This window comes from Bos mutus, chromosome 6 (genome assembly GCF_027580195.1).
Source record: "Bos mutus isolate GX-2022 chromosome 6, NWIPB_WYAK_1.1, whole genome shotgun sequence".
Taxonomy (NCBI): domain Eukaryota; kingdom Metazoa; phylum Chordata; class Mammalia; order Artiodactyla; family Bovidae; genus Bos; species Bos mutus.
The window spans coordinates 5,397,945-5,424,570 of NC_091622.1; the positions used below are offsets into that span (position 1 = coordinate 5,397,945).

A 26,626-nucleotide genomic window follows, 5' to 3' on the forward strand; every position below is an offset into this window, starting at 1 on the left:
ATTACTGTGTCTGAAATATATCAGCTACCATATGTAAATCTTAACAGAATCTAGATTTCATAAGTTTATGGCTTGGCTGAACTTCCTTTTTTAAAATCCTGGGTGTACTGCAGATGAAAACTATCTGCATTACTTTAGAAATGGCACTTTATAGAATAAAAAAAAATTCTGATTTATTTCAGAACATTCTAAATTCTAGGAATGTTTATTGATGTAAACCCTCATAGATTAAGCTATTTTGAGACTTGGGGCAAACAGTCACCACTTTGCAATAGGTTTGGAAAAGATAAAGTATTTCGGCACTTGCTTTGCCACAAAGCATTCGACGGTCTAAATTAGAGCTTCATAATGCCTTCTGAAAGGAAAAACAGACGTCCTGTCATTCCTCTGGGTTTCTGGATATGGCACCAATGTGCACAACGCAAAGTGTAAACAGATGTAAATAGTGAGGGAGGAGGCCAAGCCAGTGTGTTATTGCACACACTCCCCACAGCCTGATCAGACTCAGGCAGCCTCTCCCAGGGGCTGGCAGCTGACATTTCCACTCAAATCCTGTACTCTTGGCATCACCAATATTTACTTATGGAAATAAAGGGGTGTGGCCTTGGCCGGAGAGGCGGGTGGAGGAGGGGTCTGGGGCCTAAGGGGCTCTGACCGCCTCACAGCACCAGAAACCTTGTCTGCTGTGATCATTAACCTTTCTGGAGAACACAAAAAGCTGTGCTCTGAGGTCTGTCTTTAGAATGTGAGGAGAGCCACACAGATACCACACAGACTGTTCAAAGAGGGGTTACCTTGTGAGCTTTAGCTCCACTGTGGATTGGCAGAAAAATGAGATTTCACCAGTTCTTTCTTCTATTTGTTATTTTTATGTTGAGTCTTCTACTTATCCACGGACAAAGACAAGGTAGGACTTTGCCCATTTGTAACGGAGTAACTTGATTTCATATCTGTTTGTGTGAATGGGCTTCTGAGCCTGACTGTGTTTCTGTTGAAAATCACTTAGATGTGTGCTTGTTGGTGATGGGGTGGGGAGGGGAGGGGGTGGAAGGGAGGGTCGGTGGTTGAAGGGGGTTGGGAGTGAGTGTGTAGGAGTTCAGAAGTATGTTTTCTATCCTGTTAGGTCTGTTATTTGGATATTTTAAAATAATAGCTGGCTTTTAAAATGATGACAAATATTCTACCACTGTTTTTTTCTAAATTCAAAGAAAATGGATCCCCAAACTATCATAGTTACATTGTCCTTATAAGTAAAAAGAGTTATTTCTAGATATATAGTTAGATGTGTCACTTTAAAAAGTGCCATTTGTAGTAGTAGTATGCTTATAGAGCCAAACAAACAAACAAACAAAAAGTCAAAACTGTGTATGGTCAGGATAATATTAAATTACTTGACACATTTTTCAAAGATTATATCTGTTCTGTTGTTCTTAATAGGAACTTAGTAAACAAAGTTATTTTAAAGTGTTTTTACTTCAAAACTAAACATCTAGGAGTTCAAAGCACTGGCAGATTAAAAAAAAATAAATTAGACAGTTTTTTAAGGAAAAAAGCCAAACCTAATTTAAATAGAGAGATGATAACATAGAAATCCAAATATGTTAGATTATTTCCTTGATAATATACTTATCCATTTACAACAGAAAATGGTGCATAACTAATTAAACATTCAGTTTCTGCCTTTTAGTTAACCAGAAGTTTGATCACGGAGATTAGTTCAAATGAGGTCTCTTGATCTGCCCTTTTTACATAAATAAGAAAAATGTTTCAAATTAGCAACTCTGGAAACAGATGATCCCTTCTTACTGTTTATAGCAATTGAATTGCTATTCAAATTGTTTCCCCTCTAAAATTAGAGAACAATTTGGAAAATATTCTTGTGAAATATTTGTGCTTAATTCACAACATAAACTAAAAGGTCTAGGAGTATTTAGAAAGAAGTCATGTAGGAGGAGAATTTTACTATTAGATCCCAGCATCAATATAAACTGTTAGGAATACCTGCCATGCATTTACATCCCATTAATTTTTTATATCACAATCATATATGAACAGATAGCAGATAATCACAGCATAATTTGGATCCAGAATATTCCCTCACAATCTTCAGATTAAACAGCAACTAATTTTCTGTAAATGCTCTAACATTTTCCTTCCGCCCTCCCCCTCCCCAGCTAATTTGGCAATGAGAAGAAAATTGCACAGACACAACTGCCTTCAGAGGAGATGTATGCCTCTCCATTCACGAGTGCCCTTCCCCTGAGGTATTTCTAATGGAAAATGATTTTGGCAATGTTTACATTTTGGCAATGTTCCAGATCAGCTATACCTGAGAATGTTTGTTCATATTTTGAATATGTGATAATGACTTTACTGTGATGTCCCTTGAAGTAATGCATACTATGGTTTGCATACTAACAGAGAAATGAAATGATATTTGGGAATTGCTCTAATAATTTGATGGGATGGATGAGGAAAATGTAGGAAAATCTTGATAACTGTTGAATCTGAGTGATAGTTATATGAGGATTAATACTATTTTGTGTGTTTGAAAATTTTCATAATTAAAAAATCAGGCAGCAGGAGAATTTAGTTAATAATAGATGTATCTGTAACTAGTGTTTTGAAAAAATCTGAATATCTCCCTATGTTATTCAGAACAAGCATATTTCCCATGAACACCATTCTAGGCTTGAAAACATTCAGACAACTTTTCCCAGCTCCATCAAATGGATGATGTATTAACCTCAATATTTAGTAGTATATTCTTCCTGAAAATATTTATTTTCAGATATGAAATCAACTTAATGACATAGCAGTTTTCCAGCTTCACTAATAGAATTAATATTGATGGTTGCATTTTTAAGGATATACTCTGAATAGAATTTTGTTCCTGATTTTACACCACCACCATCACCAGTAGTGTTGTTTGAATCAGTTAACTTCAAACATCACCCAAGTTTAAATAACTTCATACAAAAATAAGAAATTGACATTCCATTGTAATTATTTTAAGCTCTTCAATTCTAATGAAGTATATCTTTTTTTAAAAAAAAGTCATAGAAATTTCCTTCAGCCTGGTTAACATAACACAGGCAATTGCTAAATTAGTCTATTAATTTGGCCTGTGGACTGGAGCATTTATGGCACTATTCATTCAGGGGAATAATGGTTGCTGTTCAGTTCAGTCACTCAGTCGTGTCCGGCTCTTTGCAATCCCATGGACTGCAGCACGCCAGGCCTCCCTGTCCATCACCAACTCCCAGAGCTTACTCAAATGCATCTCCACTGAGTGGGTGATGCCATCCAACCATCTCATTCTCTGTTGTCTCCTTCTTCTCCCGCCTTCAATCTTTCCTAGCATTAGGATCTTTTCAAATGAGTAAGCTCTTCACATCAGGTGGCCAAAATATTGGAGTTTCAGCTTCAACATCAGTCCTTTCAATGAATATTCAGGACTGATCTCCTTTAGGATGGCCTGGTTGGATCTCCTTGCAGTCCAAGGGACTATCAAGAGTCTTCTCCAACACCACAGTTCAAAAGCATCAATTCTTTGGCCCTCAGCTTTCTTTATAGTCCAACTCTTACATCCATACTGGAAAAATCAGTATGGATTACTGGAAAGACCATAGCCTTGACTAGATGGACCTTTGTTGCCAAAGTAATGCATCTGCTTTTTAATATGCTGTCTAGTTTGGTCATAACTTTCCTTCCAAGGAGTAAGCATCTTTTAATTTCATGGCTGCAGTCACCATCTGAAGTGATTTTGAAGCCAAAAATAAATAAATAAATGATTGCTGTAGCTAATATGTAATACATGCTTTTCAAACCAGTGAAGACTGTAGTAGAGCATTACATAAAGGAAGAGCAGTTCAGTAATAAGCATTTATCAAGAGGGCTGAGATAAAAAGCCAAAGTCTCTACACCTGCATCTGTAACAAGTTACTCTTTACTATCAAAATATGAAAAATAAATTTGGTGGCAAAATCCAGAAAAATACAGGAGGAAGTTCTTGATCAGCCAATTAGTAGAAACTAAAGCATGCTTTAAAAGTTTTTTATATATTAAAAATCCCTTGGTGTGTGTTGATAATGAATTTCAGTCTCAAATAAATAATGGTAAAATCTGTGCTTAGAAGGAATGGAAGTTCAAGATTTTTCCAGGACTTTTTGAAAGTAACAAGAGGCGTCTCACAGTAGCCAGGAAATTCCTGCATGTTCAGGAAAAGATGCCTCACAAATGCAAACAAAAGCCCTTTAGTAAGTCACAGGTTGTATTGGCTTTCTCCACAAACCACCTGCCATAAAAACTAGGGCTGTAAGTAAATAAGATAGAGTAGTGAAATTTGAACTGTCAAAGTTAAGGAAGATTTTGACCTGTAAACTAAATCTGTAAACCAAAGGGAAACCTAAGTTGAAAGCCATATAAAACATTTAATAATGGCAATACTTTACAAAAGGTAGGTAATCCTTTTAAAGAACTGCTCATGTTACAGCATCCATTTTCTCAGTGTTTAGGCTAGTCCTGCGTTTAAGCTATAGTTCTTTGAAGAATGTGTAAAAGTCACATTTTGGAATCCAGTGATAGTATAACAGCCAATGAAAGAGAAACATTAAGATAATTTCCCCGTGGGAAACTATATTCAATATCCAGTGAACCATAATGGAAAATAATGTGAATAGAAATATATATATATTCCTGAGTCACTTTGCTGTACAGCAGAAATTAAAACAGTATACACCAACTATACTTCAATAATTTTGTTGTAAAAAAAAAAAAAAAAAAAAAAGATACTTTCCCAAGATCTTGCCAAACCAGTGCTCTAAGTGTTGTCTTCAGGTTTCATAGCCTGATTCTCACTATCCTGAATATTTGCATATTTTTCATATGTCTTACAACAAAGATACTTTGACAACTGGATAAAATGCTATAAATATTTGTAGTGGAACTCTGAGGCTGAACTTTCCTTCATTGGTCCACTTTGTTTTCTACATGCTTTAGATAAAATCACCTGTCTTGACTTGATTCGGTTAGGGTTAAGGAAGATTGTAAAAGGACAGGTCAAGTAAACAGTTGACTTTGAATTTTTACAAATTAACCCTTTAGAGTGGTTTAGACTTTCAGCTCACTTGATGGGAAAGCCATGTTATCTTCACTCTATTTTTGCTTCTTCCAGAGTCTTTTTCAAAGACCCCCAGTGAGATAGATTTCCTAATAGTTGAGTTAATTAAATAAAAAATTAATATAGTTAATTAAATATAAATAAATAGTTAATTAAAATAGTTAATTCAATATAAAATTTATTTTCTTGATATTCTTTTTTCTCAAAAATACTTTGGCAACACTTTCAGCTGTAAGTGAATTAGAGTGAAGGAAAGCAAAAGAAGGGTGTCAGGAAATCCAAATTCAAAGGTTGATGTGAGCGCTACAAAGTGAAAATGAGGTAGGGGCTTTGGACTCTTGATATCCACTTCCAACAGTGTCATCCTGCTATAGGCCTGATTTTATTGATAGTATATGCAAAGGTAACTACACATCTTGTTAACACATACTTTTTCTAGCTTTTTAATAATAATTATAATATATATTCATGGTATAATATTTTTTTCTAACAGTCTGAAAGAATATCAAATCAAAAGTAAAATACTTTCACACTCCCTTATCATCCATGCTCTTTTCTCAGAGGTAATGGCTATGAAAACAGTTTTGGTAAAGCTAAATTAACACATTAAAGGTAAATTAACACATTAATTTAAACTGAGACCCTTGATTGCCATCCAAATACAAGTGTTTATAGTTCTGTATTTTTAATAAAACAGTTAATAAAACTGCTTTTTAATAAAACAATTTTATTGAATCATAGTTGATTTACAATAGTATGTTTGTTTCAGGTGTATAGCCAAGTGATTCAGTTATAAATTTTTTTCAGATTCTTTTCCATTGTAAATTATTATAAGCTACTGGATATAGTTCTTTGTTGCTTATGTATTTTATGTATAGTAGTTGCTTCTGTTAATCCTCATTCTCCTCATTTTGTCCCCCATTTGTAAACCATAAATTTGTTTTCTATGTCTGTGAGTCTATCTTATATATATAGGTTCATTTGTATTATTTCATTCCACTCCCACAGTGGGGCTTTGGTATGCTTTCTCCACACCCAAATACTCTTGTGTGTGATCAACTTTGGTTCTGTCTGCCTTATTCTTAATCACTTACAGTCATGGGCTTCTGATCGCCCATCCACGTCTACCAAATCTCTGTTCTACCTCCAAACCTTTCTGTCTTGTGTGGCCCTTCACAGTCTTTGGCTTATCCAAAAGCCAACTTCTGCCTTTAGCACGGAATCTCCACTTCAGTGGAGCACTTTGTCTCCACATTAGCAGGGCTCTCTGGAAATAACTCTTGTTACTTTTGGGTATCTCTCAATCCCATCTGGTTATATTTCAAACCTTTAATGACCTCTAGTTCCCTTTAACTTTTTGAAATCCTTATCCAACTCACAGCAAGAGATAATTCCTCTTCCCAGAGAAAATGGAGATAATTAAGGTTCAAACTGGACCCTGCCCTCAAACTACATGCATCTACGTCTGCGTAATGTCCTGTTTTCCCTTCCTGGCCTTTCATTAAGAGATTTCTCTCTTGGTTATGGGTAATCTCTTTGTATCTCAGGAACCTCGATCCAACAATTACTCCCTTTCTTCCCCAGCAGATTCAATATGTTAAAACTGATCTATTTCATCTTTTTTTAAAAAAAGAAAAAAAGGTGTGCCATTTATCCCATGGTGCTCTTTAGTGACCAACCCAGGTTCTTTTCTGCACAATCAGATTTCTTGGAAAAAGTGGTACTTCCTTTTTTCCCATTTAGTTTCAATGCACTGCTCCTGTAGCATTCTGGGAAAGGTCTCTAGTGACTTCCTTCTTCTTGAATCCAATGAATACATCAGCTGTCTCTGTGTCAATAATAGAATGAACTTTCCTTGGTTTCAGTGATACCATGCTCCTTTTTGACCATCTCTGGAATAAATCACTCTGCTTTTCAGGCCCTGTATAGGGTGTCCAACTGCCTATCTGGAGTCACCGCAGCTGCCCTGCAGAAACTTGAAGCCCATGGCCATAGTAGATATATAGATATAAGCCATGGCTTCTGCACAGCTATTCCTATAACTCAGCTCTCTGTTCCAATACCATTCATGTCATCAGGAAGGATTTCCCTGATGATATTTTATGTAAAAAAGAAGTACCAAAATAAAATCTTAAAACAGTTCTTCACCCTACCCAAGATACTTCTGTTTTCCTTTTATTGTTTTTCTCCATAAAACCTAATGCCATGTGACATACATAACATATATTTACTTTGTTGTTTGATTAGTATCTTCCTCTCTTGTTGGAATGTAAGTTTCATGAGAACAGGAATTTGCTCTGGTCATAGCTATATACCTGGTAACTGTCATCAACTCTTCAGAAATATTTGATGAGTTATTGAATGAATAGCTAAAAATAGGTTATTTAATTCTTCTCACTCAAATATTTCTCCTTTGTTCTCCAAATTACCATGTATTAGGCACTGTGCTGTGAAATATACATGTAACTGTCCCAGCCTAAACTTCTGAGCACAGTGCCCCAGTGTTCAGTTCTATGTGATTGCCCAGGCTTTCATTTCTACTTGATAACCTGCTTCTTCCTTTATCTCTGTGACTATCTCAGTGCCTCTTATAACTCTCCAGCATGACTTCTACACCTTAACTACTCACTCCAGCCTCCAGGTCTCTTTCTAGAAAGTCCATTTTTTGTTTTATCATATGGTCTTTTTAAACTGTAATGTCATACCTTATGAGCTTGATTAAAGTGTCACACCTTGATTAAAATCCTTAACTGTCTGTAGCCTTCAGGAGGCTGAAGTGAGAACTTCCATAATTTAGCAAGCATCACTTTACAAAAGGTATCTTTCCAGGAGCACCTCTTCTCCCTTGTCCTCTCTCAGAGTGGGTAAGAGTTAAGAAGGGACTGCCTGAGTTCTAGCTCTGGCCACACAGCTCATCCCTTGTGAGCCTCCCTTCACTTTCAGGCCTGTAAAATTAAGCTAATAAAGGCATGTACCTTATCATAACCATACCTACTACATAGTAAGTGTTAAACAGATAATAGCTAGAACTGTTACCATTACTTTAAAGTCAGTCCATTCTTCACATCTTACTTTATAGTTACACTTCTGTTCATTTATTCTTTTCCTTACTATCAAGTCATGCTTTGAGACACCTTCCGTGGTTTTGATACCTCCTACTGATTTTATTAAGTGCCCATTTTTTGCTCTCAGCACTGTTTGTATACTTTTGTCAAAGTACTGGACTCACTGCATTGTAATAATGTGTTAACTGACTGGACTCCTTCCCTCCCCCACCACCCCATGGTGAAATTCTCTGAAGGCAGAGTGTGGGTATTCTGACTTTGTTAAATTAACATCTGTTAAGTGGGGGCACAGTACAGAATAGTGAGCCTTATTTAAACAGCTGACCACAGATATGTTGAAATAGAGAAGTTTATTACTCACAGGTCTGAAGCAAGCACCCAGCATGCCTCAAGGGGCCACATGGGAAAGTAATTGGCAGAATGCAGACAGAGAGAAGGGCCGTCATGCATGCATATGGTGGTTTGCTTTGGATTCCTAGGCAATGGGTCAAATTGACTGATCAATTCAGAACAAGAGTGAGGTTTTGGTCTGCTACAGGGGGTCTTATCTAAGAGGCACATACATAGGTAAACAGACCCTAGGGGCAGGGAGGGTGTTAGTCACAAGGGCTATTGGGAAATCACCTCAGGAACTTCCATCTGCTTGTGATCTTTCACTACTATCCAGGGCATGCACTTCATTCAGAGTCTGATACTGGTTTAAGGCCCCCACACATAATGCATTCCTGGCAGCAATACCATGGGTCTAAGGCAATGGCACCCCACTCCAGTACTCTTGCCTGGAAAATCCCATGGACTGAGGAGCCTGGTAGGCTGCAGTCCATGGGGTCGCGAAGAGTCAGACACAACTGAACGACTTCGCTTTCACTTTTCACTTTCACGCGTTGGAGAAGGAAATGGCAACCCACTCCAGTGTTCTTGCCTGGAGAATCCCAGGGATGGAGGAGCCTGGTGGGCTGCCATCTATGGGGTCACACAGAGTTGGACATGACTGAAGTGACTTAGCAGCAGCAGCAGCAGCAGTGTTGCTAGACTGTCAACATTCAGTTCAGTTCAGTTGCACAGAGGTGTCCAACTCTTTGTGACCCCATGAACTACAGCACGTCAGGCTTCCCTTTCCATCACCAACTCCCAGAGCTTACTCAAACTCATGTCCATTGAGTCGGTGATGCCATAAAACCATTTCATCTTCTGTTGTCCCCTTCTCTTCCTGCCATCAATCTTTCCCAGCATCAGGTCTTTTCCAATGAGTCCATTCTTTGCATCAGGTGGCCAAAGTATCAGAGTTTCAGCTTCAGCATCAGTCCTTCCAATGAATATTCAGGACTGATTTCCTTTAGGATGGACTGGTTGGATCTCCTTGCAGTCCAAGGGACTCTCAAGAATCTTCTCCAACACCACAGTTCAAAAGCATCAATTCTTTGGCCCTCAGCTTTCTTTATAGTCCAACTCTCACATCTTTACATGACTACTGGAAAAACCACAGCTTTGACTAGATGAAACTCTGTAGAAAAAGTAATGTCTCTGCTTTTTAATATGCTGTCTAGATTTGCCATAGCTTTTCTACCAAGGAGCAAGTGTCTTTTAATTTCACAGCTGCAGTCACCATCTACAGTGATTTTAGAGCCCAAGAGAATAAAGTCTGTCGCTGTTTCCATGGTTTCTCTATCTATTTGCCATGAAGTGGCAAATAGTGATGGGACTTGATGCCATGATCGTAGTTTTCTGAATGTTGAGTTTTAAGCCAACTTTTTCACTTTCTTTTTCACTTTCATCAAGATGCTCTTTAGTTCTTCTTCACTTTCTGCCATAATGGTAATATCATCTGCATATCTGAGGTTACTGATATTTCTCCCAGCAATCTTGATTCCAGTTTGTGCTTTGTCCCACTTGGCTTTTCACATGATGTACTCTGCATATAAGTTAAATAAGCAGGGTGACAATATACAGCCTTGATGTACTACTTTCCCTATTTGGAACCAGTCTGTTGTTCCATGTCAAGTTCTAACTGTTGCTTCTTGACCTGCATACAGATTTCTCAGGAGGCAGGTAAGGTGGTCTGGTATTCCCATCTCTTGAAGAATTTTCCACAGTTTCTCCTGGTCTACACAGTCAAAGGCTTTGGCATAATCAATAAAGCAGAAGTAGACATTTTTCTGGAATTCACTTGCTTTTTTTATGATCCAACAGATGTTGGCAATTTGATCTCTGGTTCCTCTGACTTTTCTAAAACCAGCTGGAATATCTGGAAGTTGATGGCTCACATACTGTTGAAGGAAGCATGTCTTGGAGAATTTTGAGCTTTACTTTGCCAGAATGTGAGATGAGTGCAGTTGTGCAGTAGTTTGAGCATTCTTTGGCATTGCCTTTCTTGGGGATTGAAATGAAAACTGACCTTTTCCAGTCCTGTGGCCACTGCGGAGTTTTCCAAATTTGCTGGTATATTGAGTGCATTACTTTAACAGCATCATCTTTTAGGATTTGAAGTAGCTCAACTGGAATTCCATCACCTCCACTAGCTTTGTTTGTAGCAATGATTCCTAAGGCCCACTTGACTTCACATTCCAAAATGTCTGGCTCTAGGTGTGATCACACCATTGTCATTATCTGGGCCATGAAGATCTTTTTTTTTATAGTTCTGTGTTTTCTTGCCACCTCTTCTTAATATCTTCTGCTTCTGTTAGTTCCATACTGTTTCTGTCCTTTGTTGTTCCCATCTTTGAATGAAATGCCAGACTGAACTTTTGCTTCCCTACATCTATGCTGTAAGTGTCTGCACTTCCAGGTATGGCTCCGTCATCTTACCAGGTTCAAACTCTGCCTCTCTCCCCTAGGATTCTCTTCCAACTCTATTTTCTGTATGAGGCCCACGCTGATCCAAATAGTTTGAAATAATTTTCCACTCTCAACAATCACTATATTTTTACCAGTAGTTATTTAAAGGAATTTATCATATTCTACTTTATTTCATCAAATCATTAATATTGGAATACAAGCTCATTGATGATAAGACTTGGCCCCTAACGTTTAGACTATAATCATCTATAGCCTGAAAGTAGCTTCAAGTATAGGGAATTCTTGAATGGAGTATAATATCTGTAGAATGTCTTGCTCAAAACTAAATATAATATAGAAAATTACTGTATTCTTAATCATAGCCCAGTTGAAACTGTTTACCTCAGACTGGGGCTTGAACCCATGTGCTAGTACTTGAATCCAGCCAAAACCCAGCTTGAGACTCGAAGCCGTGTGGCCATGACTTGAACTTAGCCAAAACCCGCAGCACCGGTTTCCTTTATTAGGAAGCTCAGGTTCTTGATGTCTCATCACAGAAAGAATTCAGTGAGAGAAAAAGTGATACATAAGAAGATTTATTCAGATTCAGAGAGAAGCAAACTCCACAGACCTCTGTGGCATTGTAGAGGGCAAGTGCAGCTGAAAAATGTGGCATGTGGCATGTGGTTAATTTGTATGGGCTGAGTAATTTAATATGCTAATGAACAGGAGGATTATTCCAACTATTTTGGGGAAGAGGTGGAGATTTCCAGGAATTGGGCCATCACCCATTCTCTGGTCTTTTGACAGTGCCTTGTATCTGTCATGGTACCTCTGGATGTGTCATTTAGCTTGCTAATTGAGGATCAAAGTCTAGTCAAAGTCTAATTGGCTGCCATCTTGGACCCTTTGATTCTAATCTGTTTATGTTGTGTCCTTGGGCTATGTCATTCTTCAAAAAGTCGTGCCCTGTCCCTTTCCCTCCTGTTACAGTGTCCAAGAATCATGTCAGAGAAAATCTTTAAAGTTCCTAATTTACTGATGATATCAAGCTCTTTTATAAAGACCCTGATGCCTTAATGATAATGCATACAATGTACTGAATTTATAAATATATAAAATATAGTAGTTATATATATTATTATAATAAATGTTTATTTCCCTATATGAAAAAAATATATATATATGATAGACTAAAGCCTAATTTCAGAGTTTTCTTCACTTTGGAAACTGCTTCCTCATTACAAAGTGTATAATAATTCTTTTTGGAGATATTTGGTTAAAGTAGCTATTCTAGGGACTTCCTTAGTGGTCCAGCAGTTAAGACTGAACTTTTAATGCAAAATGTGAGGGTTGCATCCCTGGTCAAGGAACGTGGATCCCACATGTCTCATGGTGCAGCCAAAAAATTAAAATGAAAAACAAAAAATAGAGTACCTGTTCTCTATCATGTTCAGGAATCTAAAATATCTTTGTAGCATAACTTTTTTGTTCTCTGTTATTCAATTAGTGATATCAGTTAAAATTTATTATTACATAGCAGTAATATATTTGAAAAATATGCTGTTCTTAATAGCAAAAGAGTATTTAAGTGACTTGAGAAAAACTTTTTATTAACAACTTTTTATCAACACATTTCACTCTTGGATGTATTTTTTTTTTCTTTTTAATAGTGATGTATGGTATTAAATGCCACAGTTCTCTTGACATTATCATTAATATCAAAATATTAGATGAATTCTAAACTTTCCTGATCTTAAAATTATAAGCAGTTATCAACAGAAACTGCAGCCTGGTTTGCTGCAGTCCTTGTGGTTGCAAAGAGTTGGACACAACTGAGCGACTGAACTGACTGACAGATCAAAAGAAATGTTCCAAATCTTTTCAGTGTATCTACAGTTCCTCAGAATATTGCTAATTTATAAATAAAACCCCTGATAATATTTTAATTATAAATTAAATCCTGTTACCACTCAAAATAAAATAACAAGGCAAACCACATATCTTCTGCTTTGCTTTGTTAAAATTCTATTACAGAAGAAAAATAAGCAGAATATACAGTCTTTCCCAAGGATTCCTCTACTGATTTCAGCCCTGCACACCTGTTGTCATATCCAGAGCTTGGTCACACACTGTCACTATTCCAACCTCATTCCAATGAAGCATTGACCATTGACTGGTCCCTTTCTTTTGCTAAGATTATATAATTCATTATTTCCATAATTGCTGCCAATATTACAGGTTTTCCTGATGCTCTGTCTTCATCTCATTGTTTTGGAAGAATTCTGAAGTCTTCAGACAGGCATTTTATTACTGTTGGAGAATATACAAGCAGTCGGATTGGAAATGCTTCAAATTCTTCATCCAGTCCCAAATTGTCTGGAAAAACCTGCATTTCTGTGGTCAACTTGCTGCATTGCACTCCACAATAACTGTTTCTAACTTTTTCTACTCACTTTAAGTTTTAGACCATTATTTTAAAGAAGATGGCCTTGCCTCATATCATAGAGAAAAGAGAAGTCAGCACATGGTATATCCCTCAGCTTCCAAGTATAAAACAAGACTCCTACCTAATCTAGTCCCCACTCTACCCACACCAACCCTCTTTTTCCTCTATGTGTCATAGAAGGTATTACCTCCATCTATGCATGGATCCCTTTCCTTCTGACTTTCTCAGGAACCTCAAACTGCCACATCTTCTCAATGAGAATAAGAAAAGTTTATTTATTTAGAACTTGCTATAGCAAGGGAGTCAATTACTGTCACTCTTTGTCTATTATGAATAATTCTGTTCTGGACATTCATGTACAAGTTTTTGTTTGTACATATGTTTTCAGGTATTTGGGGTATATATCCAAGAGTGAGATTGTTGGATTATATAGTGTTTCTATGTTTAACTTATAGAGGAACTGCCACAATGGTTGCAGCAATTTATATTCCTAACAGCATTATATAAGGGTTCCAATTTTTCTATATTCTTACCAATAGTTGTTATTATAGCCATAGTAGTGGATGTTAAATGATGATTAACATTACAGTGATTTTGATTACATTTCTCTAATGATTAACCATACTGAGCATCTTTTCATGTTCTCATTGACCATGTGTCTATCTCCTTTAGAGAACTGTCTATCCAAATTCTTTGCACATTTTTTTTTCAATTAACTTACTTGTCTTTTAATAGTTAAGATGTAAAGTTCAGTTAAGTGCTCAGTTGTGTCCAACTCAATGCGACCCCATGGACTGCAGCATGCCAGGCTTCCCTGTCCATCACCATCTCCTGGAGCTTGCTCAAACTCATGTCCATCGAGTCAGTGATGCCATCCAGCCATCTCATCTTCTGTCATCCCCTTCTCCTCCTGCCTTCAATCTTTCCCAGATCAGGGTCTTTTCCAGTGAGTCAGTACTTCACATCATGTGGCCAGAGTAGCCTCAGCACCAGTCCTTCCAATGAATATTCAGGACTGATTTCCTTTAGTATTGAATGGCTTGATCTTACAGTCCAAGAGGCTGTCAAGAGTCTTCTCCAATACCACAGTTCAAAAGCATCAATTCTTCGGCACTCAGCTTTCTTTATGGTCCAGCTTTCACATCCATACTTTTATATATTTGAATACATAGCCCTCATCAGGTACATGATTTGAAAATTAGTTTCTTCCATCCTATTAGCTGTCCTTTCATTTTCTGTGTTGTCTTTTGAGCACAAAAGTTTTTAGTTTTGGTAAAGTTCCATTTGTCTATTTTTCCCCCCTTTGGTTGTTTGTGCTTTATGTGTTGTATTAAAAATACCATTGACTAATCCAAGGTCACAAATAATTTATATTTACATTTATATTTCCTTACAAGAGTTTTATAGTTTTGTCTTTTATATTTATGCCTGTAATATTTAGAGTTAAATTTTGTGTATGGTGTGAGGAAGGGGTTCAACTTCTTTTGCATGAAGATATCCAAATTCTCTAACACCATTTGTTGAAATTACTATTTTTCACCCACTGAATTACCCTAGCACTACTGGCATTAATGTCAAAAATCTGTAGACCACAAATGTAAGAATTTATATCTGGACTTTCAGTTCTGTTTCATTGATCTGTATGTCACTCCTTGAATTAATCCTATGAGTCCTATTGATTATTGTAATATTGTAGCATGTTTTAAAATCAGAATGTGTGAGTCTTCCAATTTTGTAGTTATTCAAGATTGTTTTGGTTATTCTAGTTCCCTTGAATTCCCATACAGATTTTAACATTAGGTTGTAGTTTCTGCAAAAAGTCAGCTATGACTTGGATAGCAGTATGTTTAATTTGGAGATCAATGTGAAAAATATTGCCTTTTTTTAAATTAATGAATTAGTTTTTGGACAGTGTTGGCTATTTGTTGCTGAAGGTGAGCCTTCTCTAGTTGTGATGAGTGAACTTCTCATTGCAGTGGCTTCTCTTGTGGAGCATGAATTCTAGGTGTGCAGGCTTCAGTAGATGTGGCTTGCAGGCTCAGTTGTTGTGGCACAGGGCTTCATTGTATCTATCATATGCTAAATCAAAACAACAACAAAAATCAATAATTTAAAAAGACTGAAATCATCAAGCAACTTTTCCAACCACAATGGTATGAGACAAGAAATCACCTATAAGAAGGGGAAAAAAAAAATGCAAGAAACCATAATTGCCTTCTCCAATAAGCATATGTAGGTTAAACAATATATGACTAAGCAAACACAGTTAGTCACTGTTGAAATCAAAGAGGAAATTTTAAAATACCTTGAGACAGAGAAGATGGAAATGTAATTATCCAAAATCTGTGGGACATAGCAAAAGCAGTTCAAAGAGGGAAGTTTATAGTGATACAAACCTACCTCAGAATCAAGAAAAATCTCAAGTAAATAATCTAACATTATACCTGAAGGATTTAGAAGAAAATAAAAACCCAAAATTAGTTGAAAAAAATGAAGAATAAAAGTAGAATAAAGATTGGGGCAGAAATAAATTAAATAGAGACAAAATTTTTAAATAAAAAAGATAAGTGAAATAGATTTTTTAAAAAATTAATAAACATTTAGCCAGACTCATGAAGGAAAAAACAAAAAAATAAAGAGGGCCCAAATAAATAAAATTAGAAATGAAAAGGTAGCAGATACAACCAACACCACAGACAGAAATACAAAGACTCATAAGAAATTACTATGTACAATGATACTCCAATAAAATGGTCAACGTGGAAGAAATGTATAAATACCTAGAAATGTACAGTCTCATAAGACTAACTAAATAAGGAAAAATAGAAAACATGAACAAACTAATTACAAGTAATCAAATTTATCAGTAATCAAAAAACTCCCAACAAACAAAAGTCTAGGACCAGAGGCCTTCACAGGTGAATTCTACCCAACAGTTGAAGAAAAGTTAACAACTCTCTTCTCATAGTAATCTAAAAAACTGAAGAATAAACACTGAAAATCCTTCTATGAAGCCATAGTATCATCAGTTCAATTCAGTTCAGTCGTTGAGTCGGGTCCGACTCTTTGTGACCCCATGAATCGCAGCACGCCAGGCATCCCTGTCCATCACCAACTCCCAGAGTTCACTCAAACTCAGGTCCATCAAGTCGGTGATGCCATCCAGCCATCTCATCCTCTGTGCTCCCCTTCTCCTCCTGTCCCCAATCCCTCCCAGCATCAGAGTCTTTTCCAATGAGTCAATTGTATGAGGTGGCCAAAGTATTGGAGTTTCAGCTTCAACATCAGTCCTTCCAATGAACACCCAGGACTGACCTCATTTAGGATGGACTGGTTGGATCTCCTTGCAGTCCAAGGGACTCTCAAGAGTCTTCTCCAACAAAGCATCAGTTCTTCAGCGCTCAGCTTTATTCACAGTCCAACTCTCACATCCATACATGACATTGGAAAAACCATAGCCTTGACTAGACGGACCTTTGCTGGCAAAGTAATGTCTCTGCTTTTGAATATGCTATCTAGGTTGGTCATAACTTGCCTTCCAAGAAGTAAGTATTTAATTTCATGGCTGCAATCACCATCTGCAGTGATTTTGGAGCCAAAAATAAATAAATAAAGTCTGACACTGTTTCCACTGTTTACCCATCTATTTACTAAAGTCAGAAAAAGACACCAAAAGTAAAATAATTATAGGCCAATATCACTAATGAACATAGATGCAAAAGTTCTCAACATAATATTAGCAAACCAAATTCAACAATCTAGTAAAAGGATAACACATCATGATCAAGTGGGATTTATCACAGTGATGGTTCCATATCCACAAATAAATCAATATAATAGAACTGCATTAACATATTGAATAAAAATTGTATGCCTTTCTCAATAGGTGGAACAAGAGTTTTTGACAAAGTGCAGGGTATATTTTTGATTAAAAGTTTCAAAAGAGTGGGAATAGGGAGAACATACCTAAGCATAATAAAGATCATATATGACAAAATTAGAGCTTTTCCTTTACAGTGAAAAGCTGAAAGCATTCTTCCAAGATCAGGAACAAGAAAAAATTGCCCACTCTTGCTAATGTAATTCAACATAGTATTAAAAGTACTTGCCACAACACTCAGACAAAAAAAGAAATAAAAGGATTCTAATTTGGAAAGAAATAAATCAAACTGTTACTGCCTGTGGATGAGATGATGCTATATATAAGTAGTCCCCAGCCATTGTGGCACATGGGATGGGTTTTGTGAAAGACAGTTTTTCCATGGACTTCAGGTGGGAGGTTTCAAAATGATTCAAGTGCATTACATTTATTGTGCACTTTACTTCTATTATTATTATGTATAAAAATAAAGCTCCACCTCAGATCATCAGGAATTAGGTCCCAGAGGCTGGGGACCCATGCTATATGCAGAATTCTAAGGATATCATAAAAACTACTAGAACTCATCAATGAATTCAATAAAGTAGCAGGATACAAATTACACAGAAATCTACTGCATTTATATGGGTTAGTAGACGGAGTAGGTAATGGCACCCCACTCCAGTACTCTTGCCTGGAAAATCCCATGGACGGAGGGGCCTGGTGGGCTGCAGTCCATGGGGTTGCTAGGAGTCGGACACAGCTGAGCAACTTCACTTTCACTTTTCACTTTCATGCATTGGAGAAGGAAATGGCAACCCATTCCAGTGTTCTTGCCTGGAGAATCCCAGGGACAGGGGAGCCTGGTGGGCTGCCATCTATGGGGTCGCACAGAGTCGGACACGACTGAAGTGACTTAGCAGCAGGGTTAGTAGAAAGAGAAATTACGGATACAATCCTATTTACAATTCCATCAAGAATGAACTACCTAGGAATAAATGCAAGTAAGAAGGTAAAATCTATATTCATAAAACTATAAGATATTGATTTAAAAAAAAGTAAAGATTAATAGAAATGAAAGATATACCATGTTCATGAACTGGAAGAATTAATATTGTTAAAGTTACCACATTACCCAAGAGAATCTACAGAGTCAATGCAATTCCCATCAAAATACCAATGGCATTTTTCTTACGAATAATTCTAAAAGTTCTATGGAAATGTGAGAAACCCTAAATAACCAGAACAATCTTGAGAAAGAAGAAAATGCTTGCAGATAATGGTTCCTGATTTCAAACTCTATTATAAAGACACAGTAATCAAAACAGTATAGTAGTGGCACAAAAACAGACACATAGACCAATGGAACTAAATAGTGAGGCCAGAAATAAACTCATACACGTATGACCAGTTAATCTACAATGAAGGAGGCAAGGGTTTACAATGGGGTAAAGAGAGCCGCTTCAACAATTTAGGAGAACTGGACAGCTATATGCAAAAAAATATACTATTTTTTAAATATACTATAGTCAAAAAAAGGAATATACTACTCTAAAAAAAAAAAAAAAACTACTTTTGACATCATATAAAAAATTAACTTAAGTGTAAGGCCTGAAACCATAAAACTCCTAGAAGAAAAAAATAGATGGTATGCTCTTTGACATCAGTCTTAGCAATATTTTTTTGGATCTGTCTCCTCAGGCAAATGCAACAAAAAGAAAAATAAACAAATGGGACCATATCAAATTAAAAAAAATTTGCACATTGTAGGAAACTATAAACAAGCCAAAAATATAGCCTACTCAATGGGGGAAGATATTTTTCAAAGGATAATGCAATAAAGGGTAATATTCAAAATATACAAAGAACTCACAACTCACAACAGAGTGGTTCCAAATAGGAAAAGGAGTATGTCAAGGCTGTATATTGTCACCCTGCTTATTTAACTTATATGCAGAGTACATCATGAGAAACGCTGGGCTGGAGGAAGCACAAGCTGGAATTAAGATTGCTGGGAGAAGTATCAATAACCTCAGATATGTAGGTGACACCACCCTTATGGCAGAAAGTGAAGAGGAACTAAAGAGCCTCTTGATGAAAGTGAAAGAGGAGAGTGAAAAAGTTGGCTTAAAGCTCAACATTCAGAAAACTAAGAATATGACATCCGATGCCATCACTTCATGGGAAATAGATGGGGAAACAGTGGAAACAGTGGCTGACTTTATTTTTTGGTGTTCCCAAATCACTGCAGATGGTGATTGCAGCCATGAAATTAAAAGACATTTACTCCTTGAAAGGAAAGTTATGACCAACCTAGACAGCATATTAAAAAGCAGAGACGTTACTTTGCCAACAAAGGTCCGTCTAGTCAAGGCTACGGTTTTTCCAGTAGTCATGTGTGGATCTGAGACTTGGATTATAAAGAAAGCTGAGTGCAGAAGAATTGATGCTTTTGAACTGTGGTGTTGGAGAGGACTCTCCAGAGTCCCTTGGACTGCAAGGAGATCCAACCAGTCCATCCTAAAGGAGATCAGACCTGGGTGTTCATTGGAAGGACTGATGTTGAAGCTGAAACTCCAGTATTTTGGCCACCTGATGCGAAGAGCTGACTCATTTGAAAAGACCTTGATGTTGGGAAAGATTGAAGGCAGGATGAGAAGGGGACAACAGAGGATGAGATGGTTAAATGGCATCACCGATTCGATGGACATGAGTTTGGGTAAACTCTGGGAGTTGGTGATAGACAGGGAGGTCTGGCTTGCTGCAGTTCATGGGGTCACAATGAGTCAGACACGACTGAGCAACTGAACTGAACAGAACTGAACATACAACTCAACATCAGAAACAAATAAAAACAAATAACTTGATTAAAAAATAGGCAGAGGACCTGAATAGACGTTTTTCAGAAGATATACATATATAGCCACATACATATGAAATGATTCTCAACAGTCTCCAATAATCAGGAAATGCAAATCCAAACCACAATGAAATTTTACTCCTAAGTGAAAATTAGTTATATTTTGCTCTACCATATATTTAAAATGCATTGCTTTTGTTGTCATTCAGTCACTCAGTTGTTTCTGACTCTTTGTGACCCAATGGACTGTAGAATACCAGGCTACTATCTCCTGAGTTTGCTCAAACTCAACCCCATTGAGTCAATGATGCCACCCAACCATCTCATCCTCTGTTGCCCCTTCTATTTCTGCCCTCAATCTTTCCCAGCATCTGCGTATTTTCAAATGAGTCAGCTTTTTGCATCATGTGGCCAAAATATTTAAGCTTCAGCTTCAGCATCAGTTGTTCCAATGAATATTCAGGGTTGATTCCCTTTAGGGTTGACTGGTTTGATCTCCTTGCTATCCAAGGAACTCTGAAGAGTCTTCTCCAGCACCACAGTTCAAAAGCATCAATTCTTTGTCTCTCAGCCTTTTTTATTGTCCAGCCCTCACATCTTCGATCCCTGGGTTGGGAAGATCCCCTGGAGAAAGGAATGGCTATCCACTCCAGTGTTCTGGCTTGGAGAATTCCACGGACCGTCTAGACCATGGGGTCGCAAAGAGTCAGGCACAACTGAGCGACTTTCACTCTCACATCTGTACGTGACTACTGGAAAAACCATAGCTTTGACTATATGGACTTTGTAGACAAAGTAATTTATCTGCTTTTCTTCCAAGGAACAAGCATCTTTTAATTTCATGGCTGCAGACACCATCCACGGTTGTTTTGGAGCCCAAGAAAACAAAATCGGTCACTGTTTCCCCATCTGTTGCCGTAAAGTGATGGGACTGGATGCCATGAATGTTGAGTTTTAGGCCAGCTTTTTCACTCTCCTCTTTCATCTCATCAAGATGCTCTTTAGTTCCTCTTCACTTTCTGCCATTAAGGGTAGTGTCATCTGCATATGTGAGGTTACTGGTATTTCTCCCAGCAATCTTGATTCCAGTTTGTACTTCATTGAGCTTGACACTTCTCATGATGTACTCTGCATGTAAGTTACATAAGCAGAGTGACAATATACAGCCTTGATGTACTCCTTTCCCAATTTGGAACCAGTTCATTGCTCAATGTCCAGTTCCAACTGTTCCTTTTTGACCTGCATACAGATTTCTCAGGAGGCAGGTAAGATCGTCTGATATTCCCATCTCTTGAAGAATTTTCCACAGTTTGTTGTGGTCTACACAGTCAAAGGCTTTAGCATAGTGAATGAAGCAGAAGTAGATTTTTTTTTCTGGTATTTTCTAGCTTTATCTATGATCCAACAGATATTGGCAATTTGATCTCTGGTTCCTCTGCCTTTTCTAAATCTAACTTGTCCATCTGGAAGGTCTCAGTTCACATACTGTTGAAATCTGGCTTGAAGGATTTTGAGCATTGCTAGCATGTGAAATGAGTGCAATTGTGCAGTAGTTTGAACATTCTTTGACATTGCCCTTCTTTGAATTGGAATGAAAACTGACTTTTTCCAGTCCTGCGGCCATTGCTGAGTTCTCCAAATTTGTTGGCATATTGAGTGCAGCACTTTAACAGCATCATCTTTTAGGATTTGAAATCGCTTTTTGACCTGCATACAGGTTTCCTAGGAGGCAGGTACAGTGGCCTGGTATTCCCATCTCTTAAGAATTTTTCATAGTTAGTTGTGATCCACACAATCAAAGGCTTTAGTATAGTCAATGAAGCAGAAGTAGATTTTTTTCTTAAAATCACTTGCTTTTTCTATGATCCAGTGGATGCTGGCAATTTGATCTCTGGTTCCTCTGCCTTTTCTAAATCCATTGCTTTCTAAGTCTAATGCATTACTAAGTGCTATTGCTGCTGCTGCTAAGTCGCTTCAGTCATGTCCAACTCTGTGCGACCCCATAGACGGCAGCCCACCAGGCTCCCCCATCCCTGGGATTCTCCAGGCAAGAATACTGGAGTGGGTTGCCATTTCCTTCTCCAATGCATGAAAGTGAAAAGTGAAGTGAAGTCGCTCAGTCATGTCCAACTCTTCACGACCTCATGGACTGCAGCCTACCAGGCTCCTCCGTCCATGGGATTTTCTAGGCAAGAGTACTGGAGTGAAGTGCCATCGCCTTCTCCATACTAAGTCCTAAGCAATAGTCTAATAGTACTAAAATTAGTACTATTCTAGTACTAAATTGTCTTATAGTACTAAGATTCCTCAGGACCATTTTAAAAAATTGAACTATAAAAATAGAAAGCCCAGAGATAAATCCATGCACCTATGGACACCTTATCTTTGACAAAGGAGGCAAGAATATACAATGGAGAAAAGACAAATCTCTTTAACAAGTGGTGCTGGGAAAACTGGTCAACCACTTGTAAAAGAATGGAACTTTCTAACACCATACACAAAAATAAATTCAAAATGGATTAAAGATCTAAATGTAATACCAGAAACTATAAAACTCCTAGAGGAAAACATAGGCAAAATACTCTCTGACTTAAATCATAGCAGGATCCTCTATGACCCACCTCCCAGAGTAATGGAAATAAAAGCAAAAATAAACAAATGGGACCTAACTAAACTTAAAAGCTTTTGCACAAGGAAGGAAACTATAAGCAAGGTGAAAAGATAGCCTTCAGAATGGGAGAAAATAATGGCAAATGAAGCAACTGACAAAGAATTAATCTCAAAAATATACAAGCAACTCCTGCAGCCCAATTCCAGAAAAATAAGTGACACAAACAAAGCATAGGCCAAAGACTTAAACAGATGTTTCTCCAAAGAAGACATACAGATGTCTAACAAACACATGAAAAGATGCTCAACATCACTCATTATCAGAGAAAATCAAATCAAAACCACAATGAGGTATCATATCACGTCAGTCAGAATGGCTGCTATCCAAAAGTCTACAAACAATAAATGATGGAAAGGGTGTGGAGAAAAGGGAACCCTCTTACACTGTTGGTAGGAATGCAAACTAGTACAGCCACTATGGAGAACAGTGTGGAGAGTCCTTTAAAAACTGAAAATAGAATCACCATATGACCCAGCAAGCCCACTGCTGGGCATACACACTGAGGAAACCAGAAGGGAAAGAGACACATGTACCCCAATGTTCATCGCAGCACTGTTTACAATAGCTAGGACATGGAAGCTACCTAGGTGTCCAATGGCAGATGAATGGATAAGAAAGCTGTGGTACATATACACAATGGAATATTACTCAGCCATTAAAAAGAATGCATTTGAATCAGTTCTAATGAGGTGGATGAAACTGGAGCCTATTATTCAGAGTGAAGTAAATCAGAAAGAAAAACACCAATACAGTATACTAACGCATATATATGGGATTTAGAAAGATGGTAACAATGACCCTATATTCAAGATAGCAAAGAGACACAGATGTAAAGAACAGACTTTTGGACTCTGTGGGAGAAGGCAAGGGTGGGATGATTTCAGAGAATAACATTGAAACATGTATATTGTCATATGTGAAATAAATCACGAGTCCAGGTTCAATGCATGAGACAGGGTGCTCAGAACTGGTGCACTGGGATGACCCTGAGGCACAGGATGGGGAGGGAGGTGGGAGGGAGGTTCAGGATGGGGAACACATGTACATCCGTGGCTGGTTCATGTGAATGTACAGCAAAAACCATCACAATATTGTAAAGTAATTAGCCTCCAGTTAAAATAAATAAATAAAAAATAAAATTACAAAATTGAATTATAGTTTATGTATGTTACAGGTATACAATATACTGATTCACAATTTTGGAATTTTATGCCCCATGTATAATTATTATAAATATTAGCTATATTTTCCTGTGTTGTACCATATATCTTTGTAGTTTGTTTTATACATGATAGTTTGTAACTCTTGACCTCCTTATCCCCACCTTGCCCTTCTCTGCTTCCCTGTCCTCACTGGTAATCACTAGTTTGGTCTCTTTATCCATGAGTTTGTTTTGTTGTTGTTGTTATATTCACTAGTTTGTTGTATTTTTTAGGTTCTACATATAAGTTATATCATACAAAGAAAAGACAAAATGTTTGTCTTTTTTGGGGACAATTTTATGAGTTAGATAAAATACACCTAATTAAGATTTGGGTCCTGATATCTTTGATTTGATCCCAGTAACTTTCTTAGCGGGTGTAAGTATTAGGATCAATATCCAAAATGTTTTTTAAAAATAGTTAAGACTACCAGTGTGGGTCACTGAGTAAAGAAAGTTTATTAGATGAAAAATAATTTAACATAAAACCCTCTTTAATAGCATAAGTTCAGACTTCTAAAGAAATACAATGCTGTATTTATATTGAAAGGTAAGTAAATATGAAGTTAATTTCAGCACTAAAAAACCTTAGCAAATTTTCATAATTAATTGGCTATAAAAAGAAATTAAGAATGAGTAAATTGGTTTGCTGGATAACGTTTCTTATTATATGTTTCTTTCTCCTTTGCTTCCAAATACAGATCTTCTCTATCTAACTTCACTGAGTCTGTCAGAAGAAGACTGAAGGAAAAGATACCCACCCATATAATACTGTGATTGTTTAGAAGTTCCTGTATGAAAAGAAGTTGTTTGAAAGCACCTGGCAGTTTATTAGTTTCACCTGGATTCCCTTCTGCCTGGTTCTCTTGTAGGGAGAAAATATCAAATTCAAATGCAATTCCAGTCTGAAGTATAATTACTTGCTTGCAGAGCAAAATTGTTTATCTTTTTCTGCACATTGTTATTCTTACTTGGTTTAAGAAGAAAAACCGTTTAATGTTTTAGAACTTTATAATAGTAAAATATATGAGTTTAGAATTGTTCTTTCCTAGTCTTAAAATTTTCCAAAGGTATTAAAATTACTTTGTATATGTATGAATATTTTTTTAAAAAATCCTAAATTTGAGATCAATTGCATTGACTATCTGGTTTTGCAGAATAAGGAGAAAACAATTAGTTAATTATTTATATAGAAACACTAAGAAATAAACTTAATTGCTGCCAGTTTTATGTAATAGGCTTTAATGTTTATGAATGTATTTTTTTACTTTGAATATAATATCCATTTAAACTTGTAAAAGAAAGTCTGAAATACTAATTGTAGCTCATTTTATATTACAACCAAAGTGTTCATTTCTGAACCTGTTCTTCAACATGTCATCATAAGAAGCCAGTGTTTGATTTCTTTTGAAATTCTGTTTAATGCTCTTTTTCTTCATTTGTATAGATAGCTTCCTAGAAAGGCCAACTAAGAAGTGACATTTAAAATACACTTATGCCAATGAAGTCTCAAGCAGAGCAATGTTTATCAGTACACATCACTCTGTTGGGCTTTATATTAGTATTATCAACTTGTAGTGGTGAGGCATGTAAATAAGATATCAGAAGGAATTCAATAATATGATATCCCAAGAAAGGCACTATCCTAGGTCTGAATTGTATTGATAATTAGTTGTTCTCAAGTTAAGTATACTTTTAATTTGTATTTATCAAAGACTGTTAGCTCAGTGACATATTTTACAATAAGTTAATTCTAGGTATGAAGCTTATCTATTCATGTCTTGACTATAAATTTTACTTTGTAAACATTCTAGAATGGGAGAATCCATTAACCCTTAACCCCTATTTGCCAAAACAGAAGATTGGGATTTATATATAAAGATTTTGAAATAGAAATTATGATATGAAAATTTGTCTCCCTTTCATAGCTTATTCACAGTGTTTTGGTGGCTAGAAGGTGCTTATTAATATTACTGTTATTAAATTTACACACAAAAGATTTTTATGAAATGTGTTATTAAATTATTTAAATTATATATTTGGGGGAAACTCTAAATTATTTTCCAGTGAATTAGAATTCCTTCACACAAGTTCATTTAAGTAGAAACATAAGCTATTAACCATGATATTTATGTTTAAAACATATATGTGCTTGTTTATGTAATTTGTACAAAAAAAAGAAAAGATTCATACAGTTCAGTTACATCTCATGGAATATAAGCCATACTTCTGCAAGTACAGATTCTCACATTCACAGGAAAAATTGAAAACCAGTCATAATTAAATGCTTATAGATTTCTACATATACAATTTCAGTAATTGTTTAATAAAACACTCAGCGATTTGAGTGCCTAGTTGACCTTACTTGTATAAGTTCCAAGTGTTGAACATAGCATGGTTTTCTTGATACTTGTCTCTTTTTTCATTGTTCCTTTTCATTGGGACATTTATGACTGATCATACCCTGCCAATGGAGATCTTTTACTTAATTCAAGATTATCAGAGGAAAGGCAAAGTTCCTCTCAAAATTTATAAAAATCTCAACTAGTGGTATTTATGTTGAAGGTGGCATACTAGAACAAGTCTGTGGCAATAGAGCTGTACTTTATTCTTTACTGGCAAGA

At 36.6% G+C, this 26,626-nt stretch overlaps 1 protein-coding gene across 1 annotated transcript; it reads left to right on the plus strand.

Annotated features, from left to right (window-relative positions):
• Positions 1–648: 648 nt before the first annotated feature.
• Positions 649–26,626, plus strand: APELA (apelin receptor early endogenous ligand). The gene is made up of 3 exons (XM_014477658.2): positions 649–907; positions 2,175–2,264; positions 24,704–26,626. The coding sequence occupies exons 1-2, from the start codon at positions 832–834 to the stop codon at positions 2,261–2,263; spliced, it is 165 nt and encodes a 54-aa protein (XP_014333144.1). The 5' UTR covers positions 649–831; the 3' UTR covers position 2,264; positions 24,704–26,626.

Excerpts from the sequence above, each read along its gene's own strand:
- APELA (XM_014477658.2), top strand. The coding sequence starts at position 832 with ATGAGATTTCACCAGTTCTTTCTTCTATTTGTTATTTTTATGTTGAGT. Across the intron at positions 908-2,174 it reads TATCCACGGACAAAGACAAG|CTAATTTGGCAATGAGAAGA; the intron begins GTAGGACTTTGC and ends CCCCCTCCCCAG.